General features: G+C 36.1%; 1 protein-coding gene across 1 annotated transcript in view; it reads left to right on the forward strand.

Moving 5' to 3' along the window:
* The window catches only part of LOC117106492, a 35,940-nt gene extending 30,834 nt beyond the window's left edge, over positions 1–5,106 (forward strand). Inside the window, exons 14-16 of the mRNA XM_033247853.1 lie at positions 1–131; positions 834–996; positions 1,283–5,106. The exon at positions 1–131 is cut by the window's left edge and continues 8 nt beyond it. Coding sequence (XP_033103744.1) covers positions 1–131; positions 834–996; positions 1,283–5,048 — 4,060 coding nt within the window. The 3' untranslated portion in view covers positions 5,049–5,106. The remainder of the gene's footprint in view (positions 132–833; positions 997–1,282) is intronic.
* The last annotated feature ends 16,935 nt before the right edge of the window (positions 5,107–22,041 follow it).

Genomic DNA, 22,041 nt, shown 5'->3' on the forward strand with positions numbered 1-22,041 from the left:
TCTAATGCTACATGCAGATGAAGCACAGGATTTGATTAACCTAATTAATGGTTATCATCGGTTAAATAACGATGATGAACAACCACTTGTAGCAACAACCGATTCACATTCATTCCTGGTTTGTGGAGAAAGTAAGTATTAGAACAATATTTTATTTACGTTCCTAATGTTAGCATGTTTCAAAGAAGTGGAACAGTTTAAACATCTGGTCAGAATAATGATGTAGTATACACAGTGGCTACTCCAATCTTAGCCATAGATATTTGAAACACAAGATAGAACTCTGGCGTAGCAAAAGTGAAGAAAATTTATGCATGTCCAGCCATACGCTACATACCTAGTCCAATAATGACAATTAACTTAAATTTACCTTGCACTCATTTTCAGTAGGTGCCACATGGAATATAAACAAACTTTGTACAGCATACCCACTGTGCAATTCAATGATACAATTTTTATGTGTGGAGAGGTCTATCTTGTGTTTCTAGATTCTTTGTTTAGTCCACCGTGCTGTGCTGGCTTCACCGAGGACTTACTGTTCCACATTGGTCCAACTGGTTATGCCATTAACATATTCTTGGCTGCCATGTTGTTTCAACCAGTCTATACTGTGCTGCTCTCTTTTGTATGCCCATATATAGTCATCATACGCCTATATATGGTCATGTGATGTCATCGTGACCATATTTAGGCATGTCACATGATCTTATCAAATGAAATTTGATAGCCTGGACAGGTTTTATAATTAAGTGTTCCAGATTTGACCAGAGAATATTATATCTTTAATATTTTCTCTCATCTGATTAAAAATTTTATTGCCTCTAAATTCCAAGCTCCTGCATATAGAGGGCGACATACAGTGGCAGTATCTGACTGGAACTACCCATCGGACATGGCGTCAGAGAATTTAACCAACTTGAAGGAGGATGGCTATAGACTGGCAGACTTTTCTCAAGGACCACCACCATTCCAAGAAGATCCTAATTATAAAATCAGGTATGAAATTTAAATACTTGTAGAAGCAATAACAATGATGTTGCTCACCTCACACTACAAACTAACATAATCAAAGTAAATTGTGTTAGTTCAATAAAGACCAAAAAACAAAAATAATGTTAAAATAAGACTGTATTTATTGTTAGGCACTAAACACAATAATGGCTAAAATCTCATGCAATATAATATTGATGGTTGAAAAAGTCTGCCCTTCCATACCATGGTCCTTGAGTTATATCCTGTAAAATGACAAACATTAATTGTTTTTTTCTTGATTTTTCCATAGTCCAACACTTCCAAACTTGAGATCGTCACAAGATTATCAAAATCATAATGGAAACAATGCTCTTTATGATCCTCTACCAGTGTCTACCATTCTGAACTCACCTGTTTATGGCAGCCCTCAGAGTCCTTCAGAACATTCTTCGGATGATTCAAGCCTGGAAGGATTACTGGAGAGTATGTATAACTCCAAAAACAATGCACATTTTGATCGATCCCAAGATCAAGCGGGTGCTACAACTAAAAATCTTGACTCTGTGCCAGTCAAGGAAAAACGAAGGAGATTTTCTGACATCTTGTCTCCAAAGCGACGGACAAGTTTATCTGACATGCATTTTGATATCACAGATACTGTTGCTACAAATGATATTAAAGGAGATTATAAAAAATCTAAAGACAGTCATGTGCAGTTGTTGAAATTTCGAAATGTTCATAGTAGTTCAGATGAATCAGATTCTGAACTAGAGGAAAATAAATCTTCAGTGCCTTCTGGTCATCAAAGAGTGACACCTAGAGACTCCATGTTGCTGCCAAAAGCAAAACATCATTTTAGTCTGTGGGGTTTTGGAAAACAGGACAGCATCAGTGGCTCATTCAAAGAAGAGCCTGATGGAGGTACAATAAATGAAAGCAATACAATTGATCTTACGCTCAATGGGTCACATAACCTTACAGTAGAAAACCATCAGTCTGTAAATGGAGAAACTAAAGGTGGTGATAAACTGATGGAAAATGAAGCAGATTCTGAAAGTAATGACTCAGATATCCCAGTATCTGTGATAGATTTGCCTTCAAATGTTGAAGAGAATGAATGTTGTGGAGTTACAAAACCATCTGATGAAGCACATGGTATTCAGTTGGCAGCAATTGATGCTTTTGCCACACTAGACGCTCCAGCATACGCACCTAGAGAAGCAAAACGAAAAGATATTGGCTATGAATCTGACTCAGGCAACGAAACGATTTCCTCTGAGATAATAGACAATGGAGATGTCGTTGGATTCAGCAATTCACCAAGTGATTATTTAAATATACAAAGTGATTTAGATGATGAAAATCAAAAAGTAACACAGTCCACTGGAAGTCAGTCACAATTAGGAGCAACAGTAAACGTAACCTTACAAAATTCTGACACTGACAGTAGTTCGACTTTTCGAGGAAGTACTCCAAATCTTAGCAATATTGAGGTGAATGAGGAAAGTTTAATTGGAAGTGAAGAAATGAAAACTGTGCCAGAAGATTTTAACAGTATTGACACACTGATTGCATCCATGATGGTTCCACCTCCTCCATCTGGAAGCCCCAGCAGTGATGATTTTATGAACACATTGATGCCACCACCAAACTTTGGTGATGATGATTCAGAAGAGAACAATTTAATTGTTCCACCTCCACATTGTTTTGGAGAAGAAATCAAAGATGATTCTTCTGGGGTTGTACCAGCATTGGACTTAAGTGGCATTTCTCAACAATCATATGAGGATAGTGGTGATGAGGATGAAAGTGAGGATGAGTATATCCCAAATATCTTGCAAGAGATAAATAAAACAGTTAATAAAAAAGAAGATCTGCAGAGTACTCCAGTACATAGTCCTGTGGTAATTAGACGTCAAGGTCTTCTTGCTGTGGAACCAACACAGAATAGTATTGATAGTGGTTTTGTGGCAGAGAGTGTGGATAATGATTCCATATTTTCTCTACAGTCGGCATCCGATAATGGCAACAGAACTGTTACTGATGTTGCATCTGATAATGAGGAAAGTACTCATGAAACTACAGTCTTTACCACAGATGGCACAGATTTCTTTTTGGAAACTCTTGTTGTTAGTAAGTCATCAGATAAATCTAGAAGTCCTTCAGAAGAAAGAAAATGCAATGAAGCAGAAGAGACAAAACAGGACACCCCTCCAACACCAATTCCCCCACCAAGGAAGAAATACAACACTGAGACTTTCAAAAAGAAAATGGCAATGATGAAGGATAAACAATCATCAATCTCCCGTCCAAAATCTCTTGATTGTCTTGATATCAAAAGATCTTCATCTATGAAAGTACGTACTGGATCGATGGAATATCTTGACAATAGGAATAGTGTTGCAATTTATGCAACAATTAAAAGATCATCGACAGCTATTCACAGTAAGTCACCTGTACGTGCAGATGTACTCTTTCAGCACTCTAGCCTCGATACTCCTACTGCAGAAGAACTCAACCGTGGTTTGTGTTCCCCCACTGGAAGTAAAGAGATTCATCGAAGTCAAACATTCTCAAGCAGACAGAGTGAAAAAGTAGTTCCTCACCGTAAAGCACCCCCACCTCCAAAGCCTATCAAACCTAAGCGAAGCCCTTCTCCAATGTTTCGCAAATCAAAAATAAATGATGATGCAGACTCTAATATCACCAGTCCAAAAACACCATCAAAAAAAGAGGCTCTTCTTAAGAGACCATTGTCCTTTTCAAACCCTTTCACAAGAGCAAAAAATGCACTTAAAGGGAAGAAGTCAGAAGATTCTACAGACTTAACAACTAATAAGCCAAAGCCAGGACCAAAGCCACTTAAGGCCTTAAAGTCATTAGGATCACCAGATGCAGCAAGCCAGTCTACATCTTCACATAGTAAAGCTGTTAGGCCTCATTCCTTAAACCTATCAACAGTTAATCATGTTGAATCAATTCAGAGAGACTCTAACATTGTCACTCGCTCTGTGTCGATGCGAAGCCAAAAGGAGATTTGTAATCCAAGTCAGTCACCAGCTGTGAGTCCCTTAAAACATAGCTCATCATTCAGTGTACCAGGTGATATGTCAACATTACAGTCACCTCCTCCTATACCTTGCTACCGACCACACTCACCTAGGATCCCTCCTCCACCAAAACCAGCAACACCACCTGCTGTTTCCTCCAGAAGCCAATCGCCATCATCCAGTCTCAGAACGTCAGCTTCATCACCCAGTTTACAGTTTTATATCGACAACCTTGAATCAGGTCTTGCTTATCCTACCAGAACTCCATCGCCAGTAACTAGTCCTAGTCCACTTCCAAAGAAGTACCAGTCGCCTGTACTAAGTCCTGTGAACTCTAGGTGTGTGTCACCGATGCACATATCAAAGCCCGGACCACCAGTCCAACCAAAACCACAAAGAGGTGCTTCAAGTCCATCACCTAGTGCAGCATCTCTTAAAAGACAAGATTCTGTTTCTGATTCACCTCCACCTCTTCCTTCTACAACCCCACCAATACCAAGCTATTCCCCACCGCAAGGAAGCACTTCACCTTCTCCCTCACCTCCACCAGCACTACCAGCATCTCTCCCGCCCGGAATTGAAGATCCCTTTGATATCTCGCCAGATTCACCTGTCCTACCAGATAATACATATGGATTTGAAGATAATACTCAGGATGATGTCATTGCCATGGTGATGGAGACAGAATACTCGGGTGAAAATGCCTTGAATGATGCAATACAAGATGTTAAGAAATTAGTCTCATTTATCGAAAAGTACTCAGAAACTGTCACACCAATTCCAAATGCGACACAATTCCAAGATCACAAGCAAAGTTTGGTTGCAAATACAAAGGAATTTACAGGGAATGTTAAGTTACTTGTAAGCAGTGCTGCCTTAAGCTTTGAGAAACTTACCAGTCGAGTTGAAGACAGTGTTCATACATTGGCCAGACTATACGATGATAGCAGAGCTGCCATTGCTTCAATGTCTTCAGTGATGCAGGCACATAACCTGGGAACAAAGGTATGTTTGATGATGATTTAAGCCCTTTCAAGACTATCAGAAATGAGTCACATGCCTAAATATGGTCATGATGATATCACCTTATGACCATACATAGGCACATCATGACTATATATGGCAGCTATATTGCAATAGGGGCAAAAATTGTCCATGAATAAATATAAAGGGGCATGGCAAGAGGTGTACTATGGCATATGTGAGCCGTGGGAGGCCCCCTTCCCGAATTAGAATTTTTTGAAAATAATAAGCCGCTAGACGCTCATACAGGGAATCTTGACCTAAGAAAGTAATACCCTTGTGTTTGGTAATGCAAAATCAAAATGTTATATATCACACAATGGGTCATCGGTAATACAGTATTTCTTTGCAGTTTGCTGTGATAGTTTCTTCCAATTTGATTGATTAATTCGCTACAGTTGGTGTGTCAATATATAGGCCTAGTTGGCAAAATAAAATGCAAAATTAGTAATGTTGGAAATCTAGGCCCAAGCCTAACGGAAAATGTTATTTTCGGCTTGTTTTCAGGGGGGCCTCATGACACACACCCACAGGCCGCCAGTTGGGATCTCTTAAAATATGGGCATACAACAGTTTTTTTCTCAAAGAAAAGAAAAAAAAAATCTGCATATTATTATTATTCTTATTATTAAATTACCCCTATAACTAATTATTATCTGTACACTCTATATAGCCCATCAGTGGTTGCCACAAAAATAATCTTGAATTTTAATATGTTTTTTCTGAAAATGCCTTTGTGGAAATGCATGGTGCCTCCAACTGCTTGTCCCATGTTTGCATACTTCTTTGAGGCCTGATATTATCTACAAGAATTGCTACTTATAAAGATTGTTATTATTAATATTCCTTATACAATTGTTATAATTCCTTTCAAGTGTTGTATTTAGCATAAAAAGATTTTTTTTTTTGTATAAGAGACAGGGACCAAAGTTTTTTTTTTTGTTCTATTTAAAAAAAAAAGTTATTATCTTCTGTATAGCATTTTTAAAAATGTTAATCTTTAAGAAAAAATACAGGATTTAGATAGAATTTGTGAATTTAGAATGAGTAGTCTTGTTTGTTAAGACATTTGAAATTTGATGGATGGTAAATTCTGCTAAGGTGCATCATCATAGTTAAGGCCTGAGGCTGTTGACAGTTTCACTACAATGGTTACCACAAAGCCGATGTTTGTTTTTGTCTTGAATCTTTGCCAAGCTTAGTTATCCAATCAGATCTTATGTGTCTACAACCAGGTAATCGCATGACCTCAAGTCTTCTAGAAGAATTATTTGAACAGTAAATTGAGCATGAACATCAGTACTTCCCTCAAGACAGATTATGTAAAATAGATTTCCAATAAATTGTCTATCTGGGCCTCAAACATGAATGTAATTTATAATTTATAGTTTATACCATAGCATTCACTGTATAACATGATGCAAAAACATTGTAGAAAACCCTAATAACAATAAAAACAACAATAACATCATAATATAAGTAGTATATAAATAGTAGTAATCCACTAATAATAATAATAATAATAATAATAATAATAATAATAGTAATAATAATAATAATAATCACAATAATAATAATAATAATCACAATAAAGTGATCATAATAAAAATAACAATAACAATAGTAATAATGGTGAAAGCAAAAATTATTGATTTCTATAAATGTCATCCAGTGATTTTTTTGGAATATGGAGATAGTTGGCAATTGTCTGCAGGCTAAAATGAGGTTGTTCCATAGCAAGGGGATATTGTGAAAAAATGAAAAATGTGTGCGATAGTGCGTGCAGGAGATAAGTGGAGTGGGGGATGTGGTGTACGTGTATTAAAAGATAATAAGGAGGTAACTGAAATGTTAACATACTATATAGCCATGCATCATTTTGTAAATGAACATAAGGCAAAGGAAATTTCTTCTGTCTGTAAGAGATTAAAGTGAGTAAGGCAAGGAAGGAAGGAATTTAAACAATGTACAGTATTAATGGGATGGTTATGCTTTAAATTTATATAATCAAGAAGAAATATAAATACTTTATTTTTTGGAAATTTCCACATTTCCTTGGTGGCGAGTGCACTCTTTGGCCCAAAGTAAAATTTTATTTTTATTCAAAAAATCACTTGGCGGGTGGCAGGTTCACTAAATAGGTATGAAAATAAGTCTCGCCTTACACATACTGTTAGACCTATAAAAACAATTTGCTGTAGCAAGCCTATGAAAAGATCACAGTATTTTTTTTTTATTGGCGTTCTTGAAGGCCTGAACCACTTCTAGATATAGGGTTACCTAACTGTAATTATTAATAATTGTTATTTATTTATATGCCATGAACTGCTTGCATCTAGGACTGAAACATGCAGTTGAAGTACTGTCATGTGTCAGAATATTTCCCCACACTATTAAGTTTTATTTGTCTATATTTGGATGTGATATGACATAATCATGCCCAAATATGGGCAAATCATATAAATTGGCCTCATAAGTCTTTCTAGTGTTGACAGACCTTATTCCATGAAGCATAGATGTTCTGTAGTCTGCTGAAGTTGTATTCATCGCCATGAACCAGGACAATAATGCCCCATTGTTGTCTGTGATAGGCTCTACTCTTTGGTATTGTCATGCAGTTCTCTTTAACCTTGGAATTAGTTAATGATTTTGGAAAACTATAGTTTAGTTTTCCCATCTTGTAATTGATGCTATTTTGCAGACAAGAAATCTGTTGTGTAGGCTAGATACACACTGTAAACATCAAAATTTGGGTGCAGCACACAGTGTTAAATCAAAAATTCACTTTGGCCCTCCAACCGATTTTTATGCCCACCCCTGAACTAGGCCTGTGTGAATCTGTGAATAAAGTATGTGACCAGGGAGATGTAAAAAATAATTTTTTACATCTCCCTGATGTGACACTATATGTTACACAACATATTATTATTATTATTATTATTATTATTAATATTGTTATTGTTATTATTTTTATTATTATCATTAATATTAATATTATTATTGTTCTTTACAAAAATAATAATAATAATTATTAATAATATTATTATTATTATTATTATTATTAGGATTATTATTATTATTATTATTATTATTATTATTATTATTATTATTAGTAGTAGTAGTAGTAGTAGTATTTTTATATTTTTAATGAGAAAATATGAAATTTCCTGTTTCAAAAAAGCAGCTTTATAAATTCAACCCCCAGTAAGGAATGTTTAGACACTTACAGTAGGTGGATGATATAATGTTGGATAACAATTCATTTAATTTTACCGACAAGTTATTTTCCTTTGTAAAATTAAAGCATAATTTGAATCTTGTAAATATCAACATCCTGAAAGTTATTGCTTTCTAATTGGCTGTGATTCAGTATAACCTCACATATATGAAGCTTGCAATAATACAGTACTAGACACTATGATCCATACAGTAGATACTGTATTTCCAGTAGAGGAGGAATCCTCAATGCTTATAACATTGAGCATATTTTTTCCTCCTTGGTGAAAAGTGATAGAGATGAAACTATTTAATAAACTTTTAATTTGTGTTGCATATGAACAAGGTGTGTGATCCAAGACAGGTACCAATATTAAGTATTAGATAATATTAAATAATATAATAAATAAGATTTGTATAGCACTCTTTTGAAGAAATGCTCAAGGTGCTTGAGAAGGTAAAGAGCAGAAAACAAGATTTTGGATAACAAAGCCAGTAAATATCCTGTAAACTAAGCTGATGAAGAAAAACCAGCATTTGTGCTCCATTTACCAGCACTTGAAGCTCCAGTTGGCTTTGGAGTTCCAGCCTTCGCACCTTATTTACCTTGCTCAGTAGGTGTATTCTCTCACCCTTTCATATCCCAGCTTTTGTTTTGTGGGGGATAATTAGCACCTCAGGTGTGCAGTAGACAATGGACCAATCATGTCCTTACTTACAGCTCTGAAGGTCACAACAGATCATCTTGTTATCCAAAGCTAGATGAAAACCTAAAATCAACAACATTAGATTTACAATGTAATGGTGTTGTTGTCACCTGTTAGCACCCCTAGATTTGCATTGTTTTATGATCAGACACACATCAATTAGTTGTGGTGGCCGCTGGTAACACTCTGTGATTTAACATACAGCTGGATAATCCACTGTAACATTGGTTTTGTCAGACCTTATACATGGGTGCTGTTTATTACTCAAAAAAATACTTATTGGGGAATCTTTTCTTCCCACATTAGTTTTCCAACACACGAATTCATCATCTTTTCCTGATTTATGCTTTTGTTGAGGAAAGGAGATTCTACTCAGCACAGATGTATCTCGCGTCTCCCCTAAGTTGTGGGAGTAGCCCGGAAATAGGGACGCCCTCCACTCCCACACTATCCCAGAAAATAACTGATCTCCCACAAACTCAAACAGTTTATTTTATCTTGATTGTAAAATTTTAACAGTTTACTCACCTTGTATACTGTATGATGATTTTTTTAGTTTTTATATAATGTTTTTCTTAACCTTCTGTTTTTGTATTTCTAATTACTACATTACTGTGCTAAGTAACAATGTAATTGTTTTTGTATTAATTTTTCTACATTTTATACTACTGTGCATTACTTTTATTTATACGACCTATCAGCCAGTGAAGCAATTCTATGAAAAAAAACTGAGAACTACAAAAAAAATACCCTTGGATGAATCAAGTTTTCCATGTTGAAATAAAATATTTATTATATTATTATTAAATTCATTAAATCTGTACTACTGTATTATTACCACTTTATTGTTGTTTGTCTCATGTAAACTCTAACTCAGTGTTGATTGGTAAAACCATAATTAGATTTTCTAAGTAACAATGTAATGAAGGTAAACTTGAAAATAAATGACAAAGACAAAAAAAGCAAAAACTTGAAAATAAATAACAAAGACAAAAAAAAGCAATTGTGTTGGATTAAGACCATTTACAAAAAGTTATTAACAACTAGATAATAAAAAAAAGAACAGTAGGATAGATTATTAAATTAAATATAATATAAATAAACAGTAAAAATTAACATAAAAATGCTAAAGTTCTTAAATTTTACATTTATTAATTATGCACCAATATGTCAAACACTGCCATTTACAACTGTGTGACAGACCTCCCTCACAGGTCCTTATCCCGTCATTTAGACCTCTGTGATTGGCCTCCCACATAGGTCCTTTTACCATCATTTAGACCCATGTGACAGGCCTCCCACATAGGTCCTTATACCATCATTTAGACCCCTGTGACAGGCCTCCCTCACAGGTCCTTATACTGTCAATTAAACCCTTGTGACAGGCCCCTTATACTGTCATTTAGACCCTTATAACAGGCCTACCTGGCATGTCTTTATACTGTCATTTAGATCATTAGACAACTGTGACAGGCCTACCTGACAAGACTTTATACTGTCATTTAGACGATTTAACTTGTGACAAGCCTTCCTCTTTACAAACAATATTCTCTTCATATACACATGAGCTCATATCTGAGTCTTATTCAAAACACGTGGGAGATTTCCCTAAGTATTAGTTCAGTGGTTCAGGGAAGAAGACCCTTTGAACCAGTAATTATATCAAGTATCTATTTATTCAAGTTATTGCCTACTTATCTATACTAAGCATTATGAGCAATTGATGAATGCGTTGTTGATAACCTTGAGATCGTACAACGTGAGGCACCTTCCCATAGGTGAGAAGACGCGGTGAGAACACGCCTCAAGTACCTTTGAAAGCCAGCAAGTGGTACCAAGAGCGCTTTTACCATCCTTCCTGTACCATGTTATTCTTACAATATGGCATGGCTTGTTTGTGTTGTTTTTTTTTTATCCAGGTGTACAAATTGAGTTGAAAAAAACTGGAACAGTAAAGTTCAAATTTTGAATCACTTTTTAGCTTTCTAAATAGTGAATTAGAATAGTTGGAAGAAAAACACGAATCTATTCATTCAAGTTACGCATCCGTTTAGCAAGATTAATTATCCGAGTAATTCAACAAACACTTTATGATACTAGTTGGCAAACTTAATCGCAGAGAATTAACTTCTGAATAATTAAAATGCCGACACAGAAGCTTGCGTTTTTCTAGTGAATCGTGGGCCAACCTTTATTATAATTGTTGAATATCAGGCAAGATGTGTATAAGAGACAGGCCCCCCTCCCCCGTTTCAAGACCTCTAGATACGCCACTGCTTGGATATTGTTGCTAAGAGTAAAGGTCCAACAAACAACAATGTAAAACACACGTGCATTTGTGGACATGCACGTATTCGTGGCGCTGTCATTGGCAGTCCTGAAAGCTCCATCAAAGTAAGTTGTTGAGTACAGTATGTGCTTTAACTGTGGGTACTGCCATGTAAGCCGATGAGGGAGGGCATTAAAAGATATTTGGGCAAGTTTATTGTTGTTATGATAGGAAATGTGTGCCAGGTCAAGAGATAGGTTCTAGGGGAGGCTGAAGTGTATCAGAGTTAGAAAGAGAATTTGAAGTGCCTGACTCAAGTATAATTGAGTCAAACTGACGGACCTCAAGTGCCTAGGAAAAATGAACAGTAGTGGCAAATTTAAAATGTATGGAAACCATTAAAAAAAATGATTTTTAGAGTGTTTACTGTGCAAATAGTTAGTACTTACTAACTTCTCTTCATTCCATATGGTGCATTCCATAATTTTAGTACAATATTTAAAGAAAAACGGTTGTATGCCCATATATAGTTATGATGTGCCTATATATGGTCAGCTGTGATGTCATCATGCCCATATTTAGGCATGTTACATGATTTTGTGTGGATAGAGATTTAGAATGAGAAAATATTTTCCTTGCCACATACGGTACTTTATATTTTTTGTGTTTTTATAATATGTGATTACAAACGGTTCCAACAGAAGGTTTAAAAGTAACTCTAGTGTTTAAAATTTGCAGGGAATTTACAGTTTATGCATTATTAACGTTTATTATTTTACACATTTCATTTTTTATAATAATCTCTATTTTCGTCTAATTGGATTTAATATTTCGGTGTTTTTGTAATGGATTATGTGAAAAATCATGAAAACGTAAACGTTTGTGTGGTCAATAATGACTGAGGTACATTACATTTCCTTAAAATCGCGACACTGTCGCTGCAGTGTTTCCAGTGCACTCGTTGTACTGCGTAGCCAGTCCCCGACGGAGTCGGGAAGGCCCCCTAGATTTGTCTGACCAATCAGCATCACCGAAACATGTCGGTTATAGAGTGTAGCGATTGTGTGGTAAATGGGCTTAATACAGACAGCTAGCAAGAAGGTGTGTATAAAAACACTATCAAACGAATTGAAAATGAAATAGCTAGCAAGAAGATGTATGAAAACACTATCAAACGAATTGCAAATGAAATAGCTAGCAAGAATGTGTATGAAAACACTATCAAACGAATTGCAAATGAAATCTTTTGCGATATCGCAAATGTTAGAGGATAAAAACAATCATGACTTTAAATCTCCATTAAAATTATATGTATGCTTATTTATTAATATATAATATTAATTATACCGTTTAGTTTGTGTGTAATTTTCGCTTAGGAAGGTGAGAATTCGATCTAAAATTGAGGGCGTGTCGCTGACTTACGAATCTATTTACTCGAACCTAAAAAGCTGAAATGTTGCGGTTTGAATCAACCTACACTTTGCGTGTATTGAGTCTAATCTGAAACGTTGGAAGAAAAACACGAATCTATTCATTCAAGTTACGCATCCGTTTAGCAAGATTAATTATCCGAGTAATTCAACAAACACTTTATGATACTAGTTGGCAAACTTAATCGCAGAGAATTAACTTCTGAATAATTAAAATGCCGACACAGAAGCTTGCGTTTTTCTAGTGAATCGTGGGCCAACCTTTATTATAATTGTTGAATATCAGGCATTACATTGGGCTCTAGAGTACAATCGTTAATCAGTTGTTTGCAAAGTGGAGCAATTGCATGGAGATTGGGCCCAAATCAGTGTGGTCTTGCTCCAATAAACACCTAAGAATTTCACCAATCTCTTAACTATTTAAACGTTTGTCGGTCTACTTTATGCCAATAAACATGATTATTGATATCACCGCCATTGTCTTATAAAATCTGCTGAAGGAATTACGTCATCGGACGGGCGCTCTGCCTTTTGAATCATTGGGGAATGGTCCGGGTATTTCCGACTCTATTGTGTTACAGATTACAATGATTTATAAACTGCTGACTGTGATCCGGTGTTTTCTTCAACAATGCGTGCGACATTTCCAAGTGATGGTAAATTTTTCACCCTAGTACCGTTCGTCGGAGCGCGTCACGCGGCAGAAAAGATCGCAATCGCGAATGCTTTCAGTGTGAATGGCTCTATCTTTTTAACCGTAGCTGCGTCCTGTCACCGTCAGCGAAAATCCCCCTTGTCGGTGTCGGGTTTTGTAACCAATGCACTGGTTATTGTATGTATGGTGCTAATGTACCGCTGATTGGGTATTTCTGAAAGACTGGGTCAGATTACTATTAGATGTCTATAATAAGCATTTTTTTAAAAGTAGGCCGATATTATATTGTACGATAATTATGCTGACATGTTAAAACATTGCATCTAAATTTATTCCATAAAAGTACGCAATTATGTGTTAAAGTAGAGTCAAGTAATAATAGTGTTTATAAGATTGAATTACAATGCTGTGTATGTTTTAACACATTTTTTTAATATAGTCTGTGTTGTAACTATAACAAGACAGCGCAACTATGAAACTCGGCTTTGCGAACGAAACGTACATGGATTGTTTCATCAAAACTACGGAATGAGATTTAGGTTTTAACAAGCTGTGTGCAATATTTTTCATGTGATTGTATTTTTAAACTAATGTGCGTAGGGCCTACAGTTAGTGTTACTTTTTAATTCCATTGCTGTGTCAGTACATAAACGTAGCATTCTATATTTTTGAATATGCTTATCAAATTTTTTTGGCCTAACGGTTAGGTTTTTCCGTCCACGTTCTGAAAAGTTGACTACAGGGATAATGTCAGCGTATTGTATTTTGCCATTCTTGATAGGATGAGATTTATCATACGCACACTGTAATCTGATTGGTGGGATTATGTTTTATGTGCACGGGGTCATTTACATAGTAAATTATAATTCACAGGCAAATTTGTATTTACCAAATGTGTCGCTATATTGAAAATGTCTTGTGCGTAATTTCTTTGATTAACAGTAATACTTCCATACACTACAAGATATCTCATGTGCGTTCTTGAATTGTAAATATTGAATCATAAAAACAAATGTGTTGCTTTGTTTTTTAGAAGACTGGTTATCCGAGAAAATGCTTTGTATATATTTTGGCTTTTAACTGTCATGAAGTGATCTGAAAATATATATTGCAGTAAAATGCTCATTTTAACTACAGTAATTGTGTTGCCTCTGTTGTTTACTTGCATGGGAAGTCACGTGTTTTATGTTGATGTTACAATACGCGAACTATTCCATATGATTTTTTTTTCTTTAGAGTATTCAATAAGCTTGCGTGTTGGTGGTTTATAATTGTTTACCGGATGTTTACATCACATCCTTTGACTTCTAGAAAGTAGCTTTCTCAAGAGTTTCTATTCTTACTCATTTTTTTTAAATGTAAACATTCTGAGCTAACCATCATTGGTTGGCTGTTACTCATTGCGGGACACCGTTTCACATTATACACACGCGCGCCGTATATTGGCTGCGTGTATAACCCACGCGAGATGCCAACACGCGAGAAGACTGATGTACATTACGGACACCTATGTTCACAATAAACAAATGCACAGGTTTTTTTTTTTTTATTGTCGGCTTTACATTCACGCGTTTAATTCGTTTGTGGTTTTTGAAGTGATAAGTTAATACGTAACTCACAATGTACGTTTATGTGCAAAACATGCTTTAAACAAGTGTGGCAGTAGGTAAGTAGGCTATTTCACCACATTTCTGAGTTACTACACGCTTTGCGATTGTATTTGCCCGAGTTAAAACTCATCCCAACTTAATCTGTCCTATCCTGCAATGGTGGTTTAATAGAGCGTTACATGTTGTGGTAACCTGCTGTTATGGATGATGTCATAATAAAAGTAGGGCATGTCACACCGACACTGTCCTTCATTTCTAAAATTTATCATTTTCGTCAAAAAAAAACAAAAAAAAAAACAACAAAAAAACAACAATATATATATATATTTATATATACAGTATATATATAAAATCGATTCCAAGGCCATCCGTTAATAACCAAAACAATGGTGCATGCAATGCATATAATATTCATGCAAAGGCATGAAATATAATATTACTTAAAAGATGAACATTACAAATATCACAAAGACAGTAAACGGAATAGTAGAACGCCCTGAAGTCTACCAATAGGCCGGAGTGTGGTAATGATATGATATTATTTCACAGTGGCATTATGTACGTACAGCGTATCCTACTTTCGTGTTGCGTGCAACAGCATAGGTCCTAGAGTAGTGGGCTATGTGGGTGTAGTAAGTCACTGTTGTGTACAATATTTAGTCGCCCTTGCGTGCAACGATTAGGGCCTGTGTTGAGTACAATTAGTGCTATTACATATGCAATGTATTGTGCAATATCATGTGTTGCGTGCATTGCATCTGGTGGTGTTGCGAAAAGTACGACCGTCGTACGACGAATCCAACTTCGCTCCCAGTGGTGGTGAGCGCTAAACGATGCAAGACAATATATAGTCATATCCATATAATATTCATGCAAAGGCATGAAATATAATATTACTTAAAAGATGAACATTACAAATATCACAAAGACAGTTAAACGGAATAGTAGAACGCCCTGAAGTCTACCAATAGGCCGGATTGTGGTAATGATATGATATTATTTCACAGTGGCATTATGTACGTACAGCGTATCCTACTTTCGTGTTGCGTGCAACAGCATAGGTCCTAGAGTAGTGGGCTATGTGGGTGTAGTAAGTCACTGTTGTGTACAATATTTAGTCGCCCTTGCGTGCAACGATTAGGGCCTGTGTTGAGTACAATTAGTGCTGTTACATATGCAATGTATTGTGCAATATCATGTGTTGCGTGCATTGCATCTGGTGGTGTTGCGAAAAGTACGACCGTCCTACGACGAATCCAACTTCGCTCCCAGTGGTGATGAGCGCTAAACGATGCAAGGTCCATCTGCTGACTGCCGGTGGCAGGCTGAATTGATCGTCATAAACAACGATCCGTTGCTCGCGCGTCGTTCATCATAGAATCGCATTGGCCGAGGACCGTCGGGCGGAGTGATTTCCTGGCTTAAGATGTATCAGGTGTTGCAATCAATGCACAGGTGTTGTGTGCAATTTGCGTGTTGTGTGCAATACTATAGTGTTGCGCGCATGCACCCGTGCAGTACTGTACATAATTTGTTGTGCGTGCAGTATGTATCCTGTGTCGATTTCGGTGCTTCATGCGTTGCGTGAAATGTACCTTAATGTTAGGCCTACGTGCAATTTGCATGCAATACAGTATACCATGTGTTTAAATGGTAGGTACCGTATGTATACAAATGTATGACAGGGTCCGGGTGTGAGTATACGTTGTGTAGACCTATATTGTATTAATCTAGTTATAAATTATATTTGTGTGTGTTACTTTTGAAAGGAACCGCGAGATCGTGTGCCGATGTTATACAGGCGATTTTTTTTTCAAATATTTTTATCCCTAATATTAGGCCTATTATTATTTATTACACTGTAACCACTAACTAACCTTCGTGGCTTGACCTTCGTCACGGTGAGCGTACATATATCACTTTTCAGGACATTGGTCACGGTCCAGACATTGGTCATCCTGTCCGTAATTGCTGCGATGTAACCTACTTAATGCAGATACTGTACAACATTTGTCATGGAATCTGTACGTGTACCCTTGCTACCGGACCATTCCGCGGAATTAGAGGGGGAGTAAGGGTAAGGGGCTTGTAGTAGTTTAATTGTCGCCCCTTGCACCACATCTGCCAGGGGATCTCCCTCAATAGTTCCCACATTCGCGCCCACCTATTTCTTACCGGGCTGGATCCGCCCCTTGGGGTCTGCATTATATAGGTTCTATACCGTACTGTTCGCTCTAACACTTCCAGGCTTTTTGCGATGTCAAACTGCAAACTATACTACTTGTCAGTTGTTTTACTTTGTGTATGGACCTTCGTGTCATTATCAGCTTATTCGCGTTAGAACAGCAACTAATAACTGCTGTTTCGTGTTAATTAAAAAAAATAATAATAACTGCTGTTTCGTGCTAATTTAAAAAAAAAAACTATTCGCCGTTTGAACAATTCAATAAATTATCGCTTCTAAGACTGACCGACGAATTCATCCGCTTTGTGACAGTGTGAGAGATTCCCCGACGCACGTTCGATCTGCTAACCATATCGGTGACAGTCTAGAGGACCGTCGTTGAAATGCGTAATTCGTCGCGCGATGCTTCGTCGTCGTCGTCGCGTGAAATGTACCCACTGACGACACCGATAATGTGTGCACCAAGGTGTAGGACATAATCTTTCTCATTAATAATTAACCAATATATGCTAAATTCACGGGATATTTTATTGAAGTGTTAATATTACCAGTTATATGAATAGTCGGATCCGGTTGCGTAATTTTATTTCTCGAAAATCTGTAATGCATGGCATAGCTGACCTAGATATTTAATACCGGTACACACCACTAACAACTTCCGATAATATTAGGCCTTGGTCACAGAGCCTGCGTTTGCCCTTCTCTTGGAGTAACCTACTTATAGGGCTGCATTTCTCCCTATTAAACAGTTTCAGTTATACTTTGGATAATTTTGTAGGTGTTACAGAGTTAAGCCACCGAATACTGTAATTCAAAGTCAGGTGTAGCATTTATTGTTTTTCACAAAAGCTGATAAATATATTTTTTGAGGTGCGGTGTTTTTAAGGTTAAGTCACGCACTCAGCTCTCTCTGTACGTAAATAACTATGCGCACGTTTATTAATAGGCATCACTTCATCTTGCCACCCCACCCCCACCTCTCAGTCTCCTCTAATCAAAACTCTTAATACGACACAGTCAAAGAATGTCAATCAATCCAGGAATCGCCAACTCAGGTAGTATAATGGGTTAATTTAAGGGCATAGGCGTTTATGAGGAATGCTTATAATCCAGTTATGAATTATGATATAAATCGTCCTACTTTATATCTAACGCTGGAACCATATAACGCAGTAGCTAGGAAATCCTTTCAAAGCGGTGCTGGAAAGTGTGCTGGTAATTTTGGTGGTACCTCACATGCTATTAACTAACATGCTATTAATGCAATTACATTTACGAATGATTTAATAAACTGTCATGTTTTAGTTGGTAGAACTGTGATGTAAGCTTCCTTAAATTCTATTCTGTGTTTATCCTGATTTTGATATTATTCTTCCATAATAATTAAGGAAATCTAACAGAGATGTTCATCAAATAATATATAACAAATCATATATATATATATATATATATATATATCCGAGTTTATAATAATTCAATAAAGTAAAGACAAGAATTCAACCTCTGGGTTATGGGCACAAACAGCTGGATTTCGAAACTAGGCAAGCCATAAAAGGTCAATACTGTAGTTTATAGGCATATAATATACACCGACTTATGTGCCGCCAAGTTTTGTCTCTCTGATTTGTTCTGTTCACTGTGTTCAATATTTTTTGAACTTCATTTTACATTCGGTTGTTAATAGAAACGTGTTTTACCAAGAACAGTATTCATAAAAATACAAAGGACATCGAGTACAATGCGGAAAAGAAATTAATCTAAAGTGCAATATCATAATGCACTTAAAGTTATGTTATGTTTACTTAGGTTTATGTGCTGCTAAACTACTAGTAGACAATGGGATTGATGTTCTTGTACTGGAGGCACGTGACCGAGTGGGTGGACGTACACACACAATACAGGTAATGTTTACACACAAAAACCCCAACTTACAATGATTTAAGAAAAGACATTATGGAAAATATATTGCTGAGTGAGTGAGAACTGTGTTCTGTTAAAGTTAATAATTTATTTGATTTTTTACTATAAGCAATTCAGTATTGCATGGGTCCGAGGTTCAGCTTATTGTCAGGGGCAGGGATGGGGCGTGCGGGGAGTGTATGTTGGCAAATTTTAAAAATCTAAAATTTTAAACCTCTTGAGAGTTGTCCTTGCTTGCATCTAATCTCTAGGATGCTTCAGTCGGTGGGTACGTTGATGCTGGTGGCTCGTATGTTGGACGTACTCCTGTCTCTTATACACATCTAGATGTGTATAAGAGACAGGGTGGGAATACATATGCACTGATCGTACCCCTCAAAATGAATTCATTCAATAACTTCATCATTTGATCAAATAATTTCATCTGGTCAATCGTTTTATTTATTCGTCCATTTATTTATATATTTATTCACTCACTCACTCATTCACGCGCTTTCGTATTAATAAAAACATTCGTTCACTTGCTTATTTCTTATTTACTCACAGCGGGTTAGTGTACAGTAATGTTGATACAAAACATTTTATCAGCATTACATTTTTTTGGTTTCAAGGTTGAGAGGGTGTTTTGAGGCAAACGATGGTGGGAGCGTGACAAAAGTAAAGAATGATTAATTCTAGCCACTTGATGGTTTTGCTCTCTTCAAGATAGGAAATAATAATATCAATGTGGTTTATTGTGAGTGGACATCTATTCATCCCTTTCATTTAGTGTAAGGAAGCGAATCTCGCATCGAAGTGTGGTATACTCAAAACGGTTTTCTATTTGATTTATTTTACTAATGATTACACAAAAATCTTCGTGTAATACTCTTTAGTTGTATAGCTCCAATGCAGCTATTATACCAGACGCTTAATAAAATGAAGACGTGTTTACACACTTCACAATCAATATGTGTGTGTGTGCGTATATTTATATGAAGGTAATACGATGTAAGGTCTGGTAGTGAAGAATGCTCTAATTTTTATCCTGCGCGAGCCAATAAAGAGCAGCCTTACTATAATTTTTATTGTGGTGGTTAGCATTTTATAATTTATAATTTATGATAGAAATCACGATTATGTATTTTTAAAAGTATATTTAGATTATAAATCGCCGTGTCATTTGCTTTAATTTGCGGAGAGTCCCTTTTATATAGCTCCGATTGGTGCGTGGTGCCTACTTCCTTATACGATCTTATTTGAAGTGGTTTGTGGAGTTGAGACGCATAGGCCCTATTGTTAGCTAAGATTCACCTTAACTAGGTCATTATTTACCAGATCCTGAATAAAGGAATTCATCACGCTATTACATTAGTCACAAATAAGGGGAAAAAAAATCAAATCAATTAGTATGATGGTAAAATATCAAATATCAATAACATTTTAACATTGTATTTAAATAATTTTTTACATTTTTTGTATTTACTGTATAATATTATATTTTATTGAATCAGTTATTGAATTTTTATTATATATTTCATGAATGTTTTCATCTTAAGGGAGGTAAATAAAATATCAAATATTTGAATTGAATTGAATGATTAAAATAATAATTTTGACCGCGGATAGTAAGGAGCTTTCGATTTGTGCGACGACGCGACCCTAGAACATAATTACTCATGCGTGACCGTACTACCTGGCGTCCTACGTTCCCTGCATCCGTAGATTTGGCTAAATTGCGTTCCAGAATCTACTCGACGAGGTGACCGTAACGTTCTCGCATGCGCAGATGACTTTTAGTGACGTCATTACTTTCTACGTTCTATTATCGTGCAATCGAAAGTTCCCTATTATACTGTGAACCTCCCCTTGTCGATGTCATTAATTTAGTCAGCGCGTGACCTATGCAGTGAAAGGGTCACGAAATCCTGCCCTTGTCGATGTCATTTCAATCAGCGCGTGACCTATGTATTGAAGGGGTCACCAAATCTGTAAAGTTCACGTTGAAATTTCTCGCTAACAACACTCGTTTGGATAGAACACGCCTTGAGGAGAACTTGAAGTGGGTTGCGAGTTTACCCATGATCCTGACCATTGTCAATGTCAGTCTCTCGGGCCTGTTGACGTATTTGCTTAGTGGTTATTTAGTCACTAAATCCGATTCGTATTTCACGAAGGAGAAGGTCCTTACTACTGCAGGACTTGTCGACTGTTTACCACTTTGAATAGGGCGTCGGTGTTGCTGCTGAGATTAATTTCAACCTTATGTATGTACACAGTAATATATATAAAAAAAAAACACTTCCGCAACATGACATGCCTTCCATCTACTAAATATAGTTTGTAACTCTACTATAGCTTGGCTCTGAATATCATGCCTAATCAAAATGAGGCCGTATTCTTTGAAACAACTGATAAACAAGAAACGTAGACGTCTAATAGAGATGACAAATTTGTATCCATGAAATAGGCTACTCGAACTATTACCGCGAGTAAAATTATAGTCACTTGCACATACAGATACACACACAAATATATATTTATAATACATCATCGGAATGGTTGCAACACAGAATAAATCGATGTTAGTCTTGAAACATAAACCTTTATTAAACAAATAGTTCGAACGCTCCTGCGTTTCTCTTCAGACGACTACTAAATTGAAATAGGCCAATCTACTTAGGTATTATGGGCCATGGGTTGCTAACCAATTTTCGATTATCTATGTGGAACATGATACATATCATATATAACCTATATATCGTATAAACTGTCATCATATATATATATATATATATATATATATATATTATATATATAAATGTATGTATATATATATGTATATGTATATGTATATATATATATATTTATATATATATATATATATCTCACACAATATATAATATAAACCAGGGAACAGTGAAATTTCACTGTTCCCTGATATAAACACAGACGAAAATGAAACGATTGCATATACGTTGACATAATAAAAAAAAATTTATACATATATATATACATATACATA

This window comes from Anneissia japonica, unplaced genomic scaffold, assembly GCF_011630105.1.
Source record: "Anneissia japonica isolate Jap-2015-1 unplaced genomic scaffold, ASM1163010v1 scaffold368_len332514_cov184, whole genome shotgun sequence".
In the NCBI taxonomy this organism is placed as follows: domain Eukaryota; kingdom Metazoa; phylum Echinodermata; class Crinoidea; order Comatulida; family Comatulidae; genus Anneissia; species Anneissia japonica.